This window comes from Zootoca vivipara, chromosome 5 (assembly GCF_963506605.1).
Source record: "Zootoca vivipara chromosome 5, rZooViv1.1, whole genome shotgun sequence".
Lineage (NCBI taxonomy): Eukaryota > Metazoa > Chordata > Lepidosauria > Squamata > Lacertidae > Zootoca > Zootoca vivipara.
The window spans coordinates 44,656,101-44,679,898 of NC_083280.1; the positions used below are offsets into that span (position 1 = coordinate 44,656,101).

The window sequence follows — 23,798 nt, forward strand, 5'->3', positions numbered from 1 at the left end:
TTCACATAGGCACCAGTGACTGCATTTGCATGTCATACAAAGCTGCCGATGGCAAACTTTGCATGCGCTGATCTTGGTCACTTCACTCCTCTCCGCTTGTGTTTGGGAGGAACAAGCAGCGACCTCCTGGCTTAGCATTGTTTTGAAACTGGGGATCAGCATATGCAAACCAGCGTTGGCTTACCAATTGTGATTTGTTTGAGTGAAATAAACCATGCTATCTATTTTGCACATCACACTAAGCCAGGTATCATGGTTTGTTTCTCCCCATTTTGAACAGGGGTGAAACACTGTTGGCTTCTGCATGGTACATGTGAATGTGTCCTGTGCCTCCATGTCTGGCACTGCTTCCCTTATTGATTAAGCACAATGAAAGTAAGCAGGGAACATGCTTCTTTCAGAATGATGAGCAGAGTTGTCCCTGCCTCTTTTGCGTTATATTTCTGGTTAGGGACTTGCCCTTTAAAAAAATGAAAAAAAACCAAAGGTAGGAATCCAGGCCATCAAACATGGTTGAAGTGGACACCAGGTGATATAGTTCAAACTCAGTTAAAACCTGGCCAACTGAACAATTAAGGCTCTTTCCTCTGTTAACCTTAACCAGTTCAAAATCATTCTTCCCAAGTTTCTCTTTCACCTATATGGTTATCTGCATTTCTCACCCATAAATGAAAAAAAAGGCTTGATAGGAGATGTGGTCATGAAACTAGAAAAGGACCAGTGAAGAAAGAGTTGAGCAGTCTCTCCTCTCCCCCCCCCTTTGGGCAGCATGGGGCATGCTGCTTTAGATTAAAATAAACAGTGTTGAGAGAAAAATCTCATGTAATACGCAGTTTGAGTCCAAGAGAGCAAAAATAGTGCAAAGTAAATGTCTAAAGTTATTGGTTTCATGTAATTTGGCAGTGTGACAAGTCTAGCTTAATTTTCAGTTTTCATGTTCTAGCAGCATTTTGTGGTATTGGGAACACACTAGCATGCAAAGTACTGCAGATGTTACTAGCTGAATTGGGATTGGCTAATTGAAAAGACTCCTGGCCTGTTTTAAAGACTTCAGTGGTGTATATGTTGGCAGTGTGTTAGCTTCTAAAAACAAAGTTCAAATTACACTGAAAATTAGCCTGAAGTGCTGCTTGTACTTTGCTCATTGGAATGGTTGCATAGTTACACATAAACAGTTAAGTCCCCCTGCCTACTGCCCCAGTGGTCATCTTCATAAATATGTTTACATGCAAGTACTCCTTACTTTAAAGTAAATATGTGATATACTTTTCTCCCTGTCCAGTGAAAAAGAGGTACCTCATATCTTTCTTTCAATAATGTAGTTATTTTACACTGGAATGTGGGGGAAATTACCTACTAAAGTTAGAATGTATACATTTTGGCAAAGAGCTTTAACTTTGAATTAGAAAGCCTAAAATTTGGGGGGCCTGTTAATGCAAAGAGAGAGATCAAAAATTTGTAGAGATCAAAATTTGTGTTTTAAAAACAGATAGACACTTAGAAGAATGTCTCCATACTCACCCACTTTTAGTTTCATTATCTATTTATGTCTCTAGTTATAATGAACTAGAATCATGTGTTTTATAATACAAGGAGAAGTTGTGAACCCCCTAGATGCTGGAATGTGGGGGTGTATATAGTAAGGTTTTTAAAATATGTGGATGTTTAGATTGAAATAGGAACACATTCACCTTTCTGCCAAAGACTCGGATGTGCTGATGTGATTTCTACTGGCCAAGTTTGAAATAAAAACATAAGACGTGAAAATGCTATCATTTTAGCAGTAGTGAGTACTGTATAACTATAATGGAGAACTTAAGCTTATTCCACCCATACATATCTTTGCTGATTGCCTTCCATAGTTAGCTGCATATAATCATATATATTAGTTCTAAAACCATCTGACACTCTTACAAAGAAAAAATTCAGATAATAATTCATAAATACAAAATAGAAGGCTGTGTTCTGAAATACAGGTGTCACAGGACACTGAATAATCAGATTTCTCAATTTACAAAGATTGTAGTTACCGCAATTGCTATTTTGTTTCCTCATATTTAATTGAAACAGTATTGCAGTCGGGGGGATCATTCTGGGTATAAAGTTGTATGGCTTCCTCCTAATTATAAAGACAGGTGTCCCCCCACTTACGTGCTGTGTCAGGAAATCGTCAAATAATTCAATTCATACCCGGAAATGGCAGGAGAGAGCTGGAGAGTGGTCATGGCTTGTGAGGAGACACCCCCCCCCCAGCCCAAAGTGGACATCAGTGAGGGGAAAGGAAACCCTGAAGAGAATGTATTTTTGAAAAAACCGGAAGCCTTTTTACTTGGAATAGTGGGGGAGGAAATCCCCAAAAACGATGTTAATTTTTTTATGTATGCCACCACGGCTGCGAGGATTTTAATTGCAAAATATTGGAAAAAAGAGGAATTGCCTTCTTTACAGGAATGGCAAATGAAAATTCTGGACTTTATGGAATTGGCAGAATTGACAGGAAGACTCCGAGATCAAGCAAGTGATAGAGTTGAAAAAGATTGGAGGAAATTTAAAATATATTTAGGGAACTATTTTTGAAAGTAGAAAGTTTGAATATCTAGGGAAATACAGAAGTTAAGGCAATAGGGAGAAAAGAGGAATTTAAATTGTAGAAAAATTGGTACATAAGTAGAAAGATGAGCATAAGACCAAAGGGATTATTATGAATGGATGTAAAAAAAAAAGATGAAATAGAAACTGCTATAGATGTATTTAAAAAGAAAATCAGATAGTGGGGAATTGGGGAAGCCAAAAAGACAATGATTTTAAAAAAATTGATTGAAGATGATATGCTTTTGTTTTGTTTTGTCTGTATTGATGTATTTTTGTATTTTTTTAATATTTTATAAAATGTTTAATAAAAAATATTTAAAAAAAAAGAGAGATTGGAGGTGCAGCGGGGCTTTGTTTATGTTGCTCAGCCTCCCCACCTAACAGCTGATGTGCTGGTCCCCGAGCCTCCTGCTAGTCCCATAGCTTCAATTCTAGTTGTGGATATTTTTGCATACAGTATTTTTGGTTCACATTGGAGAGAGAGCAGCAGAGAGGATGTTTAAAAGGTGTTTAGAGGGTGCTCCCCACTTTATAGTCCCATAGCTCCCCACTTTATAGTCCCATAGCTTCAATTCTAGTTGTGGATATTTTTGCATACAGTATTTTTGGTTCACATTGGAGAGAGAGCAGCAGAGAGGATGTTTAAAAGGTGTTTAGAGGGTGCTCCCCACTTTATGCAATTTCACTTATGCACACGTAGGCCTGGAATGTAACCCCTGCATAGGTGGGGAGTCGCCTGTAAATCAGGTCTAGCATCTTTCTCTCAGACTTCTGTAGTTGGTTGGTTTAGTCATTACAGCATCCTTCCATATTTTATTAATACCATTCATTCACTGGTATTCCCAGTTGTTTCCAATGCTTTGTATACAACATTTGAACAGCTTATGCTATATAAACAACCAGTTCTGAATGCTCCCTTTTAATTGTATCTTTTGTATAGGTTAATTAATAGAAATAATAATAGATGTATACTTGTAGAGTGTCCCAGTATTTTTTCTGTATCATGGTAGTTGGCAAAGCCTGGAATGCAGAGCAAACATGTTTGGTAAATATGAACAGAATAGGAAATACAGGTGTGTGAGAGAGAAACGTAGATGATCCATTCATACAATTCCATTCCTTGACTTGATTTTCATGATAATATTTTTTAAAAATAAATAACAAGTTAAAGTTGGGGAAGGCATTATAGCTCGTGGATCTTGGTAGGATCTTAGATAATTAACTCTTGGTCCTGAACAGATTTTGACGTCATTTTCTGAGACATATTTGGGGGTTCTTTCTAATGTTTTCCCTTGCACAAGGAATGAATGACATAGTGGCATCATAATCTCATCTGCTTATGATGCTTTATTGTTGTGAAACCTTTTGTCATTAACTTCATCCAGGTTTACTGGATCAGACGGACCAAGTGGTTTTGGATTTGAACTGACATTTCGACTTAAGCGTGAAACCGGGGAATCTGCACCACCGACGTGGCCAGCAGAGTTAATGCAAGGCTTAGCCAGATATGTCTTCCAATCAGGTACTATTTATGTGACTTGTTTTATGTCAAAAGGTTGGTGATATTTGAGTTTGTTCTTTTGTTTTTGTAGTATGCCTTTTATGAGGCACTCAGCTTTTATTCCGTTTACTTACAACTAATATGGTTGTGAATTTTTGCATGACTGATCAAACGAATTCAAATATTTCTTTTGCTGGAAGTAAAATAAAGAGAGTGAGATGCTGCCATTTATATATCTGAGCCTTTTGAGACTGTTTCATGATTTGTGGATAACAAATGCGGCATCCAAGTATTACTATTCTTAATTCCTTTGATGCAGACTTCAGTAATTTATGTCCAATTACCTTCATAATCTTGGCCTTGGTTTCATCCTTTGTATATGGATTGGTCTATAGAGAACTTTAAAATATCAGATATAAATATACAGATCAGCTTAAATCTTTTAAACAACTGTGGTTGTTTTAATATATGCAATTAAGTCATAAAAGGAATATTATTACAAGCTGATTAAAAATGCTAAAAATTACAAGCAAATATTATGAATATTATGGTGCAAATATAAAATGTATTTTTGCTGCACCTAAAATTACTGGAATAAAAACTGTAGGTTAATTTCATCTTGTACTTTATTGAAAAATTAAGCTTTTATTTTGTTGAAATAGTAAGCTAATCAGTCTATCTGTCTCATGAAGTTGTTTAATTTCACCATATATGCCATATCCCAGATATTCAATATCACAGTGTCTGTAGAGCTTATCCATTTTGGGCAAATAATTTTTGCTGCTGTCTATAAATGAACTGTCATTTCTCAGGCCTTAAGGTATGCAAATATTATTATCTCAGCATCTCTTAGGAGATCATAACTCAGTATGCTTGTTATTTCTTTTAATACATTTCCAAAAGGGCCTACTCATTAGACCTATTCATATTATATGAATAGGCATGTGCAGCACGTTTCTTTGGGGTGTGTAGCCAGGAATTTTTCTCTGTTTATTTCAACAAAGGAAGAAACGGAATAATAGGTAAAAGAAAATAGCGAAGAAAAGATAAAGAGGCAGAAAACTAACAAAGCAACCATGAAAGAATGGCCAAGAAGCCAAAACAGGACATTTTTCATGCAGCGTAAAAGACCCATGTTGAGCTGACCAGAGGCAGGGCAGATCTAGCTGAGGGCAGCCAATGGGGCGGGGGGGGGGGGAGAGGGAGAGTGGAATTTAAGATCCAGATAGGGACTGTGAGAGAATGCAGGCAGAGATTGTCTGTGGGTTTGATAGGGACCTGAGATTAGAGATAGGGACTTTCTGTCTGGGTGGGCAGAAGGGGTCTCTGACTATCTGAGTGGCATTAGAAAGGGTTGATGTCAGTGAGGACAGATAATGAATTGACTGTCAGTTAGAGATAGAGATTGTATGCGGACAGACAAGGTTCTATCTGCCTGGGGGGAAGGTCAAGACTCTAGAAGGGCTGGAAGTGTTGTATGGATAGTGCAAGGCAATAGTCATCCTACAAAAAAGTTATGTCTAGTGACAGGTTTAAATCATTATTTTATTTTATTTTATTTTTTAAAATCTTAAAAGCTCTGTTTGAAACAGTTTTGTACCTGTCAAAAGTAACCATTAATCTCTGTAACATCTTTGAGTGTAAACAAAGTTCAAGTTTTGTTCTAAAAGTGGCTTATCCTTATTTAGTTGTTCTGAATGAGGGTTAAGTGTTCGCGGGTTCCCCTTCACCTAATTATAATATATTGCTCCTGGTAAATATAAACACTATCATGAACAGTTAATTGAAAAACTCTGCTGAAGAAATACAGGCAGAGATTTATAACACACCTACAGCAGTGGTCATATTACTGAGCTTAAGTTAGGCATAGGCAACCTGGCTCTCCAGATGTTTTGGAACTACAACTCCCATGATCCCTGACCACTGGCCCTGTTAGCTAGGGATCATGGGAGTTGTAGTTCCAAAACATCTGGAGAGCTAAGGTTGCCTATGCCTGGCTTAAGTGAAGGGTGTCTTGTCACACCCTCCTCTTCCCATACTACCGGTACTACTGCTGGAGCCAATCACGCCGACATCACTTCCAGGAAGGAACGCAAGCAGAAGCTGCAGATCCATTCCAGCCTTTTTATTCTGCCTGTGTCTCTCTTTGTCTTTTAAAAAAATGCTTATAATGAACCTATATTTCACACTACTATAATAATGTGGTTTTTAAAAAAAAAAATAGCCGAAAACCTAAAGTATTGTACTTATTGATTTTCATGATCTAGGGAGAAAGCTGTTTTGGAGAAAGTAAAATGATAGGGCCTTCTGTGTGTAGAAGAGCCTCTGCTGTTGATTGCTGTTAGAATGTTGGCAACATCTAGCCATGAATACTTCACTGTTACTCTACTCTTCCTCCTGCTTCTCCAGAATGCTGGGCTTGAGTGGCCAATTTTTTTAAAAAAAGTGAATTATCAGGACTATTTTTAAAAGGATTATAGAAGGTCTGGACTTCATGAAACTACAAAACTTAAGCATCTTTTAAAGTTCTGCCAGCAGATTGAAAAATAGCTGTCTCCTCTTTTATTTTAAGAATGCAAAGTACAAAGCCACTGATAATTTGTATGTATCCATTTAAAAAAAATAAATCACAATTTTTATCCCTTCAGTTTATAAGCATGCCCAATCCTCATCGCACCATTAAGAGTGAGGGAATGGGGAGATTTCCTTCACCAGAAAAAGCAAAACTGTACTTCTGTAAATGTGTCATTTCTCACAGGCAGGCTGGTGCATGGATGCTATTTTAGTTACATAAAGAATGACCCTTGGAGAACTAAAATCACCCTGTGGGGCTCTGTGACAGAACATTGCAGAGTGCCAGTGGTGTGTGTATGCTGAGCATCTGACTGAAGCAGGGGAAGTTAGCATCAAAGGCTGTTTTAGATTTGGCTTGCTTCATGGAAAAAATGTTTATTTTTAGTTTCCAAACATGTTAAAAAATATAGCCAGTTTGCATGCAAGTCATTGAGTGTGAGGATTTTCCATTTAATTATTTATTAAACAAATTTATATGTTCGCTTTGCACCCTAATTCAGATGGATTTGAGCCAAGATCATTGTAATAGTAGGCTAAAAATGTAAAGGTAAAGGGGCCCCTGACCATCAGGTCCAGTCGTATCCGACTCTAGGGTTGCGGCGCTCATCTTGCTCTATAGGCCGAGGGAGCCAGCGTTTGTCTGCAGACAGCTTCTGGGTCATGTGGCCAGCATGACAAAGTTGCTTCTGGCGAACCAGAGCAGCGCACGGAAACGCCGTTTACCTTCCCGCTGTAGTGGTACCTATTTATCTACTTGCACTTTGATGTGCTTTCAAACTGCTAAGTGGGCAGGAGCTGGGACCGAGCAACGGGAGCTCACCCCATTGCAGGGATTCGAACCGCCGACCTTCTGATCAGCAAGCCCTAGACTCTGTAGTTTAACCCACAGCGCCACCTGGGTCCTTCTGTAATAGTACGCTAGTAGGCTAGGCCTAGACAATTAAGAGGCTCAGCTGTATTAAAGCTGTCCCACTTTCCAGTCATTCAACAAAGACAAAATAAAGACAGCTTCTTCGAGATTTTGCAAAACTTTTATTTCACATTCAAACTATAAACACATAAGTGTACACATGACCTTCACAGGACCCTGCCGCAATATCTCAGTGTTTGGAACATCTAATTATATTTACAGTAATTTATTGAAAGATGCATGGATTGCAAACAATAACTCTAGGCTACCGCCAGCTTCCTCTGTAAGAAAAGCAGAGAAAGAAAGTGATAACACATTAGTATTTCTTCAGTTGTTTGGTCTTTTTATGAATAATATAATTTGTGCTATTAATATTTTAAAATTTTCATTTGAATTTATTATAATTTTGTCTATGTATACTTAACCGTGCAAGTTTCTATGTATTTATTTCTTTAAAATAAAAATAAAAACCCTGGTGGTTCATACCATCTAAATAGAAAGGTCTTGTGCTGATTTTGGAAAGTTCTCAGATTTTAGGGAGCTACTTATTTATTCATTACTAAGGCAAAATATAAGGCTGTAACCATCAGAAAGATATATTGGGTACAAATTAAATGTGTGGGAAAGAACCCAATCATAGCTGGCACTTTTTAAGGCAGTATTTATAAAATACTGCCTTTTCCCCTTGGCGAAATGTGTCTGCTTTCAGATTTACAAAGTTTAGGTATTGTGTTAGATAGGGGACTTCTACTCTGTAAAGCTTTGCTTTTCAGGATTATTGTATGTGCATGGAAGATGCTCCCCATTTTAGCCAATGGGTGATAATATAAAGCTTTGAGTGGAAGAAGCCCAAATCATGGATATCCACAGGCAAATAGGCATCTGCATAAGCTTTTCAAAACTATACTTGCCCTCATTGCTTAACTACCTTAAGTGTTGAAATTCGCACTTTCCACTAAAATAGTTTCATGCTTCTGTTAATTCTATAAGATATTTTTTGTTTGATACCATCTGTTGGCAGGATTTGACATTCTTTCAAAAAATAATGTCCAGTTGAAGTGTAATAACCAAATGGCTTGGAGTTTGAGAATGAGCAAGTGTGAACATCAGACTTTTGCCCTTCTCTTTTATGTTGTAGGTAATGAAAATTTGTTTACTTGTTTACTAAAAATATTTTTAACTGTCCATCTATAAAGATACGAGGGCAGTATACAAAGGGCTTACAACAGAACATAAAAATAAAATACAGTGGTACCTCAGGTTAAGTACTTAATTGGTTCTGGAAGTCCGTACTTAACCTGAAGTAAACTTTCCTATTGAAAGTAATGGAAAGTGGATTAATCCATTCCAGACGGGTCCGCAGAGTACTTAAATTGAAAGTACTCAACCTGAAGCGTACTTAACCTGAGGTATGACTGTAATTGGTTCTGGAAGTCCGTACTAAACCTGAAGTGTACTTAACCTGAAGCGAACTTTTCCATTGAAAGTAATGGAAAGTGGATTAATCCGTTCCAGACGGGTCCTCAGAGTACTTAAATTGAAAGTACTCAGCCTGAAGCGTACTTAACCGAGGTATGACTGTACACTGAAAACAGTAAAGTTATCATTCAAAGCATCATTGACATGGAGGAAAGTAAAAACAAGCCAAGCAGACTATAAAACCAATTCTAAAATTTAAAATGCCTGCAAATAACTTTTAACCTGGAACCAAAATGATTGTAACATGGTGCCTGTCAGTGTCATGATTCACATGACATGTTGAAACCATAGTTTATGAATGAGCTGTGTGCTAATGCTGCATAAAAAGACTACTCTATTCTCAAGCTCAGTGGGCAGGAAACAAACCAGAGGTTGTCTTGCTGTTAACCGCAAGGGTTGGGTTGCATGTTAACAGCTGACCAATCTCTGATTTGTATGGTAGGTTAGGCTGAGATATTGTTATCAAGGTCAGCCAGGGAGGGAGCTTCATGGTTGAATGGAGATTTGTACTTGGGTTTCCCCAGTCTCAGTTTGACATACTTTTTGCTTCTAGTATATCTAGCAATGTTATGTGTGGTTGACATGTGTCGATGCAATAATTGGAGGCTTTACCTTGGACATTTTCTCTTAGTAGTACCGGTAGTTGCTGTGATAAGGACAGCAGCAGCTGTGGACCAGGAAAGAACTAAATCTTTCTTTTACATCTTCAAAAGTTGGCAGGCATGAATGATTAAACCTGGTGTATAACACAGAAACACTCTCTGACAGCTAAGTAGGCTGCTCCTCCTGCCCCGCCTCTGCTTCCCAACAAAATGTTAATTGGCTGAAGCAGAATCTGGTAAGCACAGTACAGACAGAAGCCCTGTTGTGTCCTACACCCTTGTTTGTGCTACTTTTGCCACATCATTGTTCCTGTGTCAAGAATTTTGTTAAGTTGTCTTCAATTTTTGGGTCACAAGACCCTTTAGTTAGAACTGTTGAATTCGCAGAAGAGAAGAGGAATTATTAAACTGCTACTTATTTGATTAAAATCTTGCCTTAGAACTTGTGTTTTGTCACTAAACTCAAGTTGCATAGTAAGAGTCCTCTAGATTGTAACTTCATTTTAGTATTGTTGGGACTGCCATAGAAAGACTGATCTTGCATGACACTGTATGGTGAGTTAAGGCCTGGCTTTCAAGCTTTAACATCGGGTTTACTGGCTCTAGTCTAGGGGATTTGAATTGGCCTTCATATCATTTTTCACATGGGTGGTTTTCTGTAGTTTAATTGAGCAGTCACTGTGAATTTTGTGGTTTGTGTGGGGAAGAGAGACATTTTTAAAGTAGTCTACACCCGAATAGACACAAACAGGTGGGTCTCCAGCAGAGACATTAGCATTTGAAAACCAGCTCCAAAGGCTAGGATTTCCCAGGAAAAAGAGCCTGGGCAGCAAAAAAATGCAGGGATCGATCAGCATAGAATTGAGTGAGCATTTGACATGCAGAATATTGTTACAGAAAGACAGGCTTCAAGAATGAGGGCCTTTGTAGCTTTGTTCATTTTGGAGAACTGTTAATCAGCAGAATCTTGGATGATCCATCTGACCTGGGAAGTATTAGGACTTGAAATTTAAGTTGGACTGTTAAGTTTATTTAATGCTGTAGAACAGTGATGGGCAACCTTTTGAGCTTGGTGTGTCAAAGTTCGCCAAAACACCAAGCATAACTCGGGTGGTGTGTCACCCGAAAAAAACCCATAATTTTGTGGTATTTATAGTTTAAATAACAAAAATGTATAATTGTAATACATAACTGTATTTAATAAACCAAAAACTAATTATTTAACTTACCTGCTTAGTGACTTGTTTGTTCGTCTGTCGTGGTCTGCTTGAATCAGACAGGCTACACACCCCAGCCGACCGGATTGGGCGGCTAGTGGATGACACGTCCGGGATTCCCCCCCCCCCCAGTTGCACAGGACTAGGAAAACATCCTGCGTGCACGTGAAGGGATCGTGCCTGCCTGCTCAGGCAGAAGTAGCTCTGTAGCATGTGGGGGGGAGCGGGAGAACAAATGGGGGGGGAACCAGCATGAATGGGCCGATGGCGCGCGTTCCAGGCATGCCAGCAGTGAGGGCTCTGCGTGTCACGACTGACATGTGTGTCATAGGTTCGCCATCACTAGTGTAGAACAGCCACTTCTGGTTCTTCTTCCACCAAAGTCTTTAAATGCATATGGAGTCCATTAACACTGGCTTTTAAACAACCAGTAAGTTCATTTTTCACACTATGCAACTGGTGTAACTGAACAGTTTATCATATTTAGTGTTAATTCTTATCTGATACTTGTATTTTCCTTATCTGCCAGTTAATGGAGAGGCATTTCCTTTATACTCATGTCAGCACTTCTGTTCCCCACACCCAACCCTTTGGCCAAATTGTTGTAGCTTGGTGATGATACAATGAGGCTGTTCTGGGAAACTGCAAAGGGTTTCCATTGGGATGAAGGCATTTTCTGATCCAATCCCATGTATATCTTAAGTAGACTTAATTATTTTGCTCATTATTTTCTCCCTACTCTTATGGGCTACAGTGCAGTAGAAATTAATGTCCCTGCCTTTGTGGGTTTTAGTGTGGCGTTACTTTCTGCTTATGTGTGTCTCTTTTGTTTTGTTTATCTAAGTTGTAATGTTGTAAAATCTTCTCTGTGCTTAGAATCTGGGTGCTCCCCATACTCTACAGTTGTATTTCCAGCATCAGGATAATGTTGATATTGAGCAAACTGTCACAAATTTGGTTTAAGGTTTCTTAAATTTTGAATAAATTTTAAACCTCAATTCAGTCTTCTATCTTCAAGGTTGGGAATCCTGGGTAGCTTGATTTTTTTAAAAGTAAAAATTCAAATTCAGCTTTAAAAAAAATTTGTAGAACTAAATTTATGCCTAAATTAACTGTGAGGACATCTGGTGGATGATCAGAGTTACCACAAGAGGCTACCGTAAGTAGATTCAGTCTTGCAACCTGTCAACTGAACAGAATTTGTCTGAAACCTTTCTCGTCACCAATTCATTAATGCTTGTTGAAATGATAGATCCATCCAAGATGTGTTCATTTGTACAGAACAAGATCAGTAGCATATAGTGATGTGTGAACTTCAGAAATGCAATTACAAGCATCAGTTGCAGAACACATTTTTTTTTTAAAAAAACCTCTGCTTTTTTAAAAAGAGTTCTTGCTGTCTTGTTTTGCATTTGTAAACCTCCTTTCTGGGATTTATGTGCATTCTTGCACTGCCTTGGGAATTTGTAGTGCAGGGAAGGTTGGTGAGCTAATGAGATTTCCTGGCCAACTGATATCTCATAGACTATGTGAGCCTAGAGCCTAGTTAGTATGATGAATCTAGATGTCACAGGTTCATAGTCACTATATAAACTTGAAATAATCTCGGTTTACATTTCAAGCAAGAGGAAGAATTTCACGTCAAGGGAGCTCTCCATGAAATATACCTAGGCATTCTAGACTGGGAAAGTTTCTATTCAAAGCTCATTCATTTTGTCAGGATCATCAGAATTTTCTAAAGAGCATCTTGCTATGGTGGGTCTCCTTTTAATCTAGAATGAAAGGAAGATTAGTATCATTGCAGAAGTGCATGACTGTTAATTCAAGGTGTGAATGTTACAATTTTAGGCCTGTTGAGAAGAAGGATCATCCATAAACAAACACTCCCCCACAGATCAGTTTACAGTATATGATAATAGAGGAATGCTAGTCTTGATGCATAATACAGTATGCTATTGAGTGGGAGTAACTGAAATGCCACTGAGTGGGAGTAACTGAAATGCCATTGAGTGGGAGTAACTGAAATGCCACATGGCCACTGGTCCCATCACCTCCTGGCAAATAGAAGGGGAAGAAATGGAGGCAGTGAGAGATTTTACCTTCTTGGGCTCCTTGATCACTGCAGATGGTGACAGCAGTCACGAAATTAAAAGACGCCTGCTTCTTGGGAGAAAAGCAATGACAAACCTAGACAGCATCTTAAAAAGCAGAGACATCACCTTGCCGACAAAGGTCCGTATAGTTAAAGCTATGGTTTTCCCAGTAGTGATGTATGGAAGTGAGAGCTGGACCATAAAGAAGGCTGATCGCCGAAGAATTGATGCTTTTGAATTATGGTGCTGGAGGAGACTCTTGAGAGTCCCATGGACTGCAAGAAGATCAAACCTATCCATTCTTAAGGAAATCAGCCCTGAGTGCTCCCTGGAAGGACAGATCGTGAAGCTGAGGCTCCAATACTTTGGCCTTCATGAGAAGAGAAGAATCCTTGGAAAAGACCCTGATGTTGGGAAAGATTGAGGGCACTAGGAGAAGGGGACGTCAGAGGACAAGATGGTTGGACAGTGTTCTCGAAGCTACGAACATGAGTTTGACCAAACTGCGGGAGGCAGTGCAAGACAGGAGTGCCTGGCGTGCTATGGTCCATGGGGTCACGAAGAGTCGGACACGACTAAACGACTAAACAACAACAACTGAAATGCACCATGCACTCTTTGTGTGTATGAGAAGTATAAGTTTAGGAATACCAGATGTCTGAACCAAGCAAGCTATAATGTGTTAATGGGATGAGCTCCACCTTACCTTCATTCCTGAAGTGTTGCCTGATTTAGAAAGCTCTATCTGTTATCCTGACTCTCACTGTGACCATTTACGATCTGGCAAGAAGAAAGAAGATGATCAGTTCCTTACTTAAATAAACTTTCAGACTTCATTATCGTATGTATCTCTCCATAGCAGGAGGAAATTAGTGCAGATCATGTACTTGTCACCTCTTCTATTGGCCAAATGGGAAAGTAACTTCAGGCAGGCTATAAGGCTGGTTTTCATGATTTTATTTCAGTGGATTTGCTCCTGAGAAAGTAGATTCTAACCTCTTTTTCCACTTGACTTCACAGCTAACGTTTAGCAGTTTAAATACATAAATCAAATTGAGTGGGGAAGCTGATCATTTATGAAATGTGTGTTAAACCAGCATTTCAAGAGCTGTGGTTCACCTGGAACCCCAAATTCCAGGAACCCTTGCATCTAGAAGACAGAGCCAACAAAAAAGCTGTGTTATAGTTTGCTGTTCTTCTCCATGCTTTCAAACAGCCTGTTACCAAGCAATGCATTATGTTTGTGAGGCCAGTGTACATTATCCATATGTAGTCCAGACAACAGTTGACTTGAAATAACTAAAATGCATAATTCAGCTGGTTGAGTGGTGCTGCAATTTACATGTTAAATTAGAAGAGTATTCTACATACGGCTTAATATAGAACTGGGGCCACAGTCAGTACCATAGCTGCCAAGTTTTCGCTTTTCTCGCGAGGAAGCCTATTCAGCATAAGGGAAAATCCCTGTAAAAAAGGGATAACTTGGCAGCTATGGTCAGTACCCGCTGCTCATGTGAGCAGGGTCATTAGGTGAGATGGGGGAGGCAAATCTCCATGACAGTCTGGAGCCAGAATCAGGCCTAATGCAACCATGTGATGACAGTGGGGTCTGGTTTGGTGCATGTGCACAATGGCAGGTTGTTATGTACATTAACCACTCATCTTACATACACATTCCCTGTACATAGGCAAGAGCTACTCGCCTTTCTATAATGTTGGCATTAACAAGTTGATGCACTAAATACCAGCATAGCTTTATCAAACAGTCTCTCTCCTTTTTTGTTTTTTGTACTATATCACCACTGAAGATGGGTAACAGTAATAGGAAAAATTATATATCTTGTTTTGTGAGGATGTTTCCTCAGTGTTGTTAAGGCTTTTTGTGCAGGCATCTTTTTTTTAAAAAAAAAGCAGCTAGAAATATGTATTAATTGCTCACATTTCTCTTTCCCCACCAGAAAATACATTTTGTAGTGGTGATCATGTATCGTGGCATAGTCCATTGGACAATAGTGAGTCAAGGATCCAACATATGCTGCTGACTGAAGATCCACAAATGCAGCCAGTTCAGACTCCATTTGGGGTGGTGACTTTTCTTCAGGTATGGTAACAGAATCAATATTCTGGGTATTCATTTAAGGAGCTAATAACCGAAATGAACAATGGGGTTTTCTTTGAAATGAGATTGTTGTAAATATGGGGTACTTAAAAGCAAGTGCAGGTTTGGCATGGGTGAAGGCCAAACTAGATCTTTTCCATCATCCAGTATGGTAATATTTCATGTCACTTTAATAATATTTTTCAAATGTCAGGTTTTTTTTAAATATGTATATCTAATATGATACTGAGCCTTTTCAACTGTGAAAAGCTTTCCAGAGCCCTGAGCAAATTCTGCATATTTTCATGTTCTTGTCAACTTAATTGCATGGAGTGCTTTCATTCATGAAATACATATTCTTGGATTCAGATTTCCAGGGGCTTTTTTATGGTGTGCTAGCCCATAAAAGAAGCATGGAGAAATGGTTCAGGTGATGTGCTATTGTTCTCTGTTTAGGGAAGCTTTTAATGTTTAATAGATTATAGTATTTTAATACTTCTGTTGGAAGCTGCCCAGAGTGGCTGGGGAAACCCAGCCAGATAGGCGGGGTATAAATAATAAATTATTATTATTATTCAGGAAACCTCCAATATAAGCTGAGGGGAAAGTTGAGGCCTGAATGTTAATTCCCATTGTGATAATAACACTTGTCTGGTGAAGATCAGGAGTAGGGAGCTGGTGTGAGAGGCTGCCCTGTGTAAGGTCTTACCAGAGGCAGGTCACACAACTGGGTTTCTTAAGTTGCCTAAACTGTTCAGGCAGCCAGAAGTACAGTAAGAGGAGCTTTGGGGTACAGAGGCTGATTGTCCCCAGTAACTGGACTTGGTTGTGGGATAATTGACCGGGGTGGAGGTTCAGTAAATTTGGCCTGAGGTAAAAGCCGCTTAAAGGCTAGTGTCAGGAACAGAAACTGTCACGAGGCAGCTTAGGACCGCAGTGTAAATTGGAGTATTCCTTATGTACATAGTATCTTTTTAATAAACCAACAATCTTAGTTGAAATACTTTCCTGCTTTAGTGTTGGTTTCCATCGTATACCTAAGCCTAATATACCAGCTACTAGGAGGTTTTGTAAGGGACACAGGTGGTGCTGTGGGTTAAACCACAGAGCCTAGGGCTTGCCGATCAGGTCAGCGGTTTGAATCCCCGCGACGGGGTGAGCTCCGGCTGTTCGGTCCCAGCTCCTGCCAACCTAGCAGTTCGAAAGCACGTCAAAGTGCAAGTAGATAAATAGGTACCGCTACAGCGGGAAGGTAAACAGCGTTTCCGTGCGCTGCTCTGGTTCGCCAGAAGCGGCTTAGTCATGCTGGCCACATGACCTGGAAGCTGTACGCCGGCTCCCTCGGCCAATAACGTGAGATGAGCGCTGCAACCCCAGAGTTGGTCACGACTGGACCTAATGGTCAGGGGTCCCTTTACCTTTACCTAGGAGGTTTTGTAAGTATTCTGAGAGTATTAATAGCAGCAGAAAAGTGAAGAACTGCAAATACATAAATCTGGGTTTAAACAGAGTAAAGCTGGGAGAATCGATATCCCTGACTTTTTGCTAAATATTACTACAGTTGCTTATTTGTAGGCTTTGATGGGGCAGTGGGGTAACACTACCATGATACAGTCCACAATATCTATTTTTTACATACAAAACAAAGTATATTCCAACTGGTATTGAAGTATTGTAGTTAACTTAGCAATTATTGTGTGTTTAAAGTGATTTTCTGTGTCTTGATTTCCAAGGCAGCTGGTGATATTTACTGATCTGGCATACCTTGGTATGTTGCAATGGTAGCAAACTTGTTTAACCTCAGAATGATGTATTGGCTTCCACTGTGCCAATGAACAGATCACTCCATATACAGTTGGCTGTGTGTATTATTCTAAACAAGATCTAGGCTTTGCAGATGCAAGGGTGTTGCTTCATCTCCATGGTTCTGTTGTGGAGCTCAACATGTGAAAACAAATGTGAAGAATTTGTGTAGCCATGCCCTTGTCCTTATTAGTCATCTTGCTAAGTTCTGACACGAAGACTGAGAATGTGCCATGGGCTGACATACAGTGGTACCTCGGTTTATGAACACAATTGGTTCTGGAAGTCTGTTCATAAACTAAAGCGTTCATAAACTGAAGCGAACTTTCCCATTGAAAGTAATGGAAAGTGGATTAATCTGTTCCAGACGGTCCGCGGAGTACTCAACCTGAAGTGTACTTAACCCGAAGCATGGGTGTAATTGGTTCCGGAAGTCTGTTCATAAACTGAAGCGTTCAAAAACTGAAGTGAACTTTCCCATTGAAAGTAATGGAAAGTGAATTAATCCGTTCCAGATGGGTCTGCGGCGTTCGTAAACCAAAAATTCGTAAACCAAGGTGTTCATAAACCAAGGTTCCACTGTATTTCCTTTTCCTTTTTCATTTCTGGGTTTCCTTTGACTATAGTTTGACATGATAGTTGAATCAGGAAAGCTATGGTCAATACTCTGATTCTCTCCCACTTGGATTACTGCAATGCGCTCTACGTGGGGCTACCTTTGAAGGTGACCCGGAAACTGCAACTAATCCAGAATGCGGCAGCCAGACTGGTGACTGGGAGTGGCCGCCAGGATCACATAACACGGGTCCTGAGAGATCTACACTGGCTCCCAGTACGTTTCTGAGCACAATTCAATGTGTTGGTGTTGACCTTTAAAGCCCTAAATGGCCTTGGTCCTGTATACCTGAAGAAGTGTCTCCACCCCCACCATTCAGCCCAGACACTGAGATCCAGCACCAAGGGCCTTCTGGCGGTTCCCTCATTGTGAGAAGTGAGGTTACAGGGAACCAGACAGAGGGCCTTCTCGGTAGCAGCACCCGCCCTGTGGAACGCCCTTCCATCAGATGTCAAGGAAATAAGCAGCTACCCTAATTTTAAAAGACATCTGAAGGCAACCCTCTTTAGGGAAGCTTTTCATATTTAATGCTATATTGTTTTAGTATTCAATTGGGAGCCGCCCAGAGTGGCTGGGGAGACTCAGCCAGATGGGCGGGGTATAAATAATAAATTATGGTTACTACTACTACTACTACTACTACTAATCTAACCTCCCCAGGTACAAATGCATATTATGGAATTAGCACTCATCATAAGATGGCCAATCAGGGATCACAGAATTGTAGAGTTGGAAGGAAACATGAGGATCACCTAGTCCAGGGGTTCCCAAACTAAGGCCCGGGGGCCGGGTGCGGCCCAATTGGCCTCCCAATCCAGCCCACGACGACCCCCGCCGTCGCCCTCCACTTTTCCACGTCAGAAAAAAGCGCCGAAAATCCTTTGTGAGCATGCGTATGGGCCTCTCCAGACCCAGAAGAGGTCATTTCCGATGCACTTCCGGGTCGGGGGAGGCCCATACGCATGCGCACAAGCGATTTCCGGCGCTTTTTTCGTCTTGGAAGCGCGCCGTCGCGCCGGAAAGTGCGTGTGCGCATGCGCACGGGCGCGCACTCCCCCGCCCTCCGGCCCGCCGTGCGATCGGCGCGGTGGGAAGTGGCCCAAACCCGGGTAAGTCTGGGGACTCCTGACCTAGTCCAACCCCCTGCATTGCAGGAATCTTTCATCCAACATGCGGCTCAAATCCATGATTCTGAGATTAAGAGTCTCATGTTCTACCAACTGTGATATCCTTCATAGTAAATCTAGTTCCTAGTTCATGCTAAATGAAATCGAGATGAAACGTGATAGAGGAGGGATTTCTCAAAAAAGAGTGTATAGCGAGAATCTCAAGCCTTGGAGATGGTACTCCAATGTAGAACCTGATCCTAATATATGTTACAAGTGTGTACCCCTCCCCTTTTAACCCCTTTTCCAGATTGTTGGTGTCTGTACAGAGGAGCTTCATGCAGCACAGCAGTGGAATGGACAGGGTATATTGGAACTGCTTCGGACTGTTCCTGTGTAAGTACAGCATTGCCAGCTGACTAAAAACAATATTGTAAATATTCTTTAAAGAAATATTGCCTGATAAAGATGAATGCAATCATAAAAGGTTATAAATTCTACAGCTGGAATAAATTATGTAGTTTCAGATATCTGCATATACATTGACATGTTTTATTCTGATGTCAAAGTTCGATTTGAATTTTTCAGGCTTTTTGCTCAAAGTTTGTGAAACCTTTTTCAGACCAGTGGCTACAGCCCCTCATAGAAAACTTTGGGTGCGGGGGTGCGTGCTGGAGGCAAAAGTGGGCAGGATAAGAGGCATGGGTGGGCAGAGAATACCTCTCTAGATTTTGTGAGATACATTCCATCCACATCAAAGTTAAGAGGTTTCTTCACTGAGACACATGACCTACCGTGTTTCCCCCTTTTTAAGACGGAGTCATAATATAAGCCATGGCAGGATTTTAAAGCCTTTGTAAAATATAAGACATACCCCGAAAATAAGCCATGCCTGCAGGGTTGGCGCCCAGCAGCGCTGGGCATGGGAGAGAGGAGACTGAGCAGCCACTGTGGCATTGCGCTGCCAGAGACTCGCAGCCACTGAGGAGCTTGCGGCGCCGGGGCTTGCAGGCGGCTCTCGCCTTGCCGCCCTTTCTCCTGCTCCCGGGGGAGACGTGGCTTCTATTCCCCATTGCCAAGGAAACAGCCCGGGGGAGAGACGCCAGAGCTGAGGCGCCCCCCGCCCGCGGATCCCACGTGCCGCCGAAAACGGCAATGCTTAGGGCCCCCCACTCCTCGCCCGAAGTGGAGTAAGGCCCCCCAAGCGGTCCAGGGCTTGCTTCCGAATGCGCAGGGACAGGGCTGCGCTGTTAAACTCTTTGCAAACTCCTTGCCCAAAAGAAAGCTGTCCTGCAGAGTGCCGGATCGAGGAGCCGGTCTGCAGAGTCAGCGCCCAGCAGCGCGGCGCTGGATTGAGGAGGCGGTGCTCCGCGCGGCGCTGCTGGGCGCCAACCCGGGAGGCCGCCGGTGGCTGCTCAGTCTCCTGCTCTCTCCAGTGTCCAGCACCGGCGCAGCTGGGCACCGACCCTGCAGGCCGCCTCCGGAACCCAGCAGCAGCAGCGCTGGCTGCCGTAATTACAGTTAAAAAAAATTAAAAAGACACACACACACACCCCCGAAAATAAGCCATAGGCTTATTTTCTTGGGTAAAATAAATATAAGACGGTGTCTTAAAATGTGGGAAACACGGTAGTTGAGAGCTCCTGAGAGTCAGATGCAGAAACCCGAAGATCTGCTTTTGGGCCCCACATATGAGGTTCTCCACCTCTGCTTGGGAATGTTAAAATATCTTTTAATTTAGAAATTAATTTAGAAATGCATATTTGACCATTTGCTTTTTCTGTATTTAAAATTCCATTAGCAATCTTAACCTTTTGCCCTAGAAAAGTATTTAGTGCTCAGGCGCTTATTTAATACAAACCCTCTACCCTTAAACATGAATTACAGAATTTTCACTTCTAGGAACGAAAGCTGTGAAAAAGAAGAAGCTCAATATGAGTTTTATCTGAAGGAAACTGGTTTGTCATCTGTCTTGTACAGTTTAATTCTAGAGAATGCTGACAGTACAAGGATTACATGACTTTTGAGGTTCTTTCCAATTCTGTACTTTTATCTTTGGACATGAATAATCTTTTTGCTAATTGTTCTCTGCTTTTGAATTGAGGGGCCATTTATATGCAGGAAGGTTAAGTCCAGTCCATGAAGATCCCTGTCTCTCTTTGATGTTACAACCATTTTTACCCTCTTGCTGTGAGATATTAGTCATATGGAAAATTGGGGTCTGTTTTCTTCATGATAAATGGGAAAACAGTACAGATTACCATCCTGTAGTTAAATTGTCCATTTTCTGTAGTTGAATTAAAGACTTAACAATAATCCAACATCTAAAATGGACAGGTAGAAGTGCTAATTATTCATCCACAACCCCAAATTTATCCCTCCTTTCTGTCTCTTATTGCATTTGCACTAAAATAGTTGGAGACCTAGAAGCATTGGGGCAATGGCAGTAAACTCACTTATTTTTCTTTTTTTGATTTTATTTATAGAGCAGGAGGCCCATGGTTGATAACAGACATGCGACGTGGAGAGACCATATTTGAAATAGATCCACACCTGCAAGTATGTAACTACTCAATCTGGTCCTTGATGACAGCAGAGCATTGCTTTTTTTGTCATGAGGAACAGCTACCTTCTGGTAACTGAATGTGCTCAGGGTAGTCTTGTTGATTACTGTCAGAAGCTGTTGGGCTCAACCTGGGTATCTTTGGAATTCCATTTCCTAGAGGCAATGGTTGTAGATCCCTGATTGCCTGATCAAAGTGTGATTGGCTTCACTGAGTGTCCCTGAACACATTTCAACGGCTTCATATTGGGCAACTGGACCACAAGCAGCTCAGTCTCCTACCCTACTGAACCTCTATTTTCCCTGCCTTGTCTGTTTTCTAGTGTGTGCCTTGGAGAGGGTGGGAATGAATGGGGATGGGAATGAATGGGGAAGTCACTTACTACATGCAATTTTCTCTCCAAGTTTACAAGGTATGACAATGACAGAGTAGGCTTCCTGTGCCTTTAACAGTTGTGCGGAAATTTAGCACATGTAATTATGAAGAATTTTATATACTAACCTTCACCAGAAGGACATAATTACCAACAGAGCATACTCTGGTTCTCTTCAGATCATATTGAACAACACAGCAACCATACAATACAAAAAGCTGAAAAACAATTCCCTCTGTACAGCTCTTAATAAAGCTACAATGTCAAACTGTTCATAAATACATTTAATGCAGAATTTTGTTGCTGTAGTAGGAGAAGCTTACCTTTCCAAATTTGGCATTAAAAATGGCGAAACACTGTACAGTATGTGTGAATCTGGTAGCCCATAGTGAAATTTTCTTTCACCATGTCAAAGAGCTAAGCATATTTGATTGGTGAAACAGAGAAATAAGTTTCTTAAAATTAGTTCCATGTAGAATCGAGTGTATATGCTTGCATGGGAATAGAAAATTTGAATAAATATTTTCGCCTTGGTTTTTACATTAAACTGCTGCAGTTGCTTCTCCTTGTAAGGCCCCCCTCACCGCGATATTTAGCTTAACAGCATCATCTGGTGGTGAATGTTAGAAGCTGAAACAAGTATTTTCCCTAAGTTGCTCTGTCTACTTTTGAATTTCTGGTTTGCCTGTAATGCAGGAATACTATGTTCAGAACTTTTCATTCAGATTTAAGTTTGTAGAATCACTTTGAGGTTGATTCTTGTACAGTCAGGCACTGTTCAAAGGGGAAATTTTGATCATCACAAGTGACACATGTTGGAAGGATGTATTGAGGATTCACTGAAACCTATTCTTGATGTAACAACTTTTTGCAAAATTTAGTTTTGATGAATTAAAAGCTGTGGCTCACATTTCATTTCCTTTGGCGCAATGTGGGACAGTATAAAAGCTCTTCATTTCTCCAGTGCTGACTGCCAATAAAACGTAGAATGGGGATCTCCAGTTTTCCATTTGCAAACTGGAGACACTACCTTGGGTTCCAAACACACACCATCAAGTGCTCACATGGCAACCATGCAGAGGCATACACAATCCCATCTCCTCCCTGCAATTAGTCTTGGGGGGGGAAACGTTTTTCAGCCTGTGATATTCCTGGAGAGGTCACCTGGGGAGGTAAGAGTTAACTGTGGCTCCTCAGCTAGGAGATCACACACACAGTTTTCTCCATCCCATAAATTACATTGCGGGAGGAGGGGCATGTTATGGTAGAAAGCTACTTTAAAGCCTAATTACAGTGGGGAGTGGGGATTTTTTGGTGGGGAGGTCACAGCTGCTTGGATGGGGGTGGGGAAGGAAAGAGTAACCCTTCCCTTCTCTAGCAGTGACAACTTCAGACTTTGCCCCTCCTTTGGAATTAGACTTCAAAGAAGCCTTCTATTGTAGCCAATAGAAGGCTTCCTTGAATCTTAATTGTGGTGAGGGGGGTGCTTTCAGGGTGAGGTTCACTCCAAAGGAGAGGATTAACCCTTTCCTCCCCAGCTGTGACCCTCAAAGTTGCCCTCCCCTGCTGTAATTAGCCCTGGAAAAAGTCTTCTAATGGCCACACTAGAAGGCTTTCCATTATAAGTTGTATAAATATAGAGTTTTAATATTCCATATTTTAATATTCCAGAATGGCTTTGCTTTGATATTTGAAATGTGTTTATATGTCTTCAATGGAATTCATTGATTTGTAGACATGTATGGACACTTAGGTTATCATTCCAGTTTAAAAAGTTTTTTTAAGGAGGCATAAGGGTGAGTAATTGACTATATTTTTGTTTCTGAAATAATGTTTTGCCTATCTGGGATTTTGACTAGTTAACGATTTCTACTTTGTCTTAGATAATAATGACTGAGCCACAGAAAAAGACTCAGTGTTGAAATGTTTCTGGCTGATTTGTTTTTAGAAGCACTTATTTTTAATTGGCAGTGGCTTGTAAGTGAAAAAGAAGTGCTTATATTTATATTCATTTATAATGTTCATTTTATCTTACGGAATATTAAAAATATATTTTTATACAGTTTAGAATTGAATGTTCCCCCCCTTAACTCTGTTAGGTTGCATTTTTGTCAAGGGTAGTGGAATCTTTTTTCCTTTGTTTTCACCAGATCGGCTACTTTGAAGCCTAATTTCAAGGAGCCAGGGTGGGGGGTGGGGAGACCCAATGGGTGACATGACAGGCGTTTGAAGACTTGTGGGCATTCACAGGCTCTGTGTTGGTGATCCAC

The 23,798-nt window shown here is 40.7% G+C and overlaps 1 protein-coding gene across 2 annotated transcripts in view; it reads left to right on the forward strand.

Moving 5' to 3' along the window:
* The window catches only part of SUFU (SUFU negative regulator of hedgehog signaling), a 76,652-nt gene that overhangs the window by 12,393 nt on the left and 40,461 nt on the right, over positions 1–23,798 (forward strand). For both annotated transcript variants that reach the window (XM_035132658.2, XM_060274707.1), the window contains exons 3-6: positions 3,978–4,114; positions 14,927–15,069; positions 18,902–18,987; positions 21,078–21,150. In XM_035132658.2, the coding sequence (XP_034988549.1) occupies positions 3,978–4,114; positions 14,927–15,069; positions 18,902–18,987; positions 21,078–21,150 (439 nt within the window). The remainder of the gene's footprint in view (positions 1–3,977; positions 4,115–14,926; positions 15,070–18,901; positions 18,988–21,077; positions 21,151–23,798) is intronic.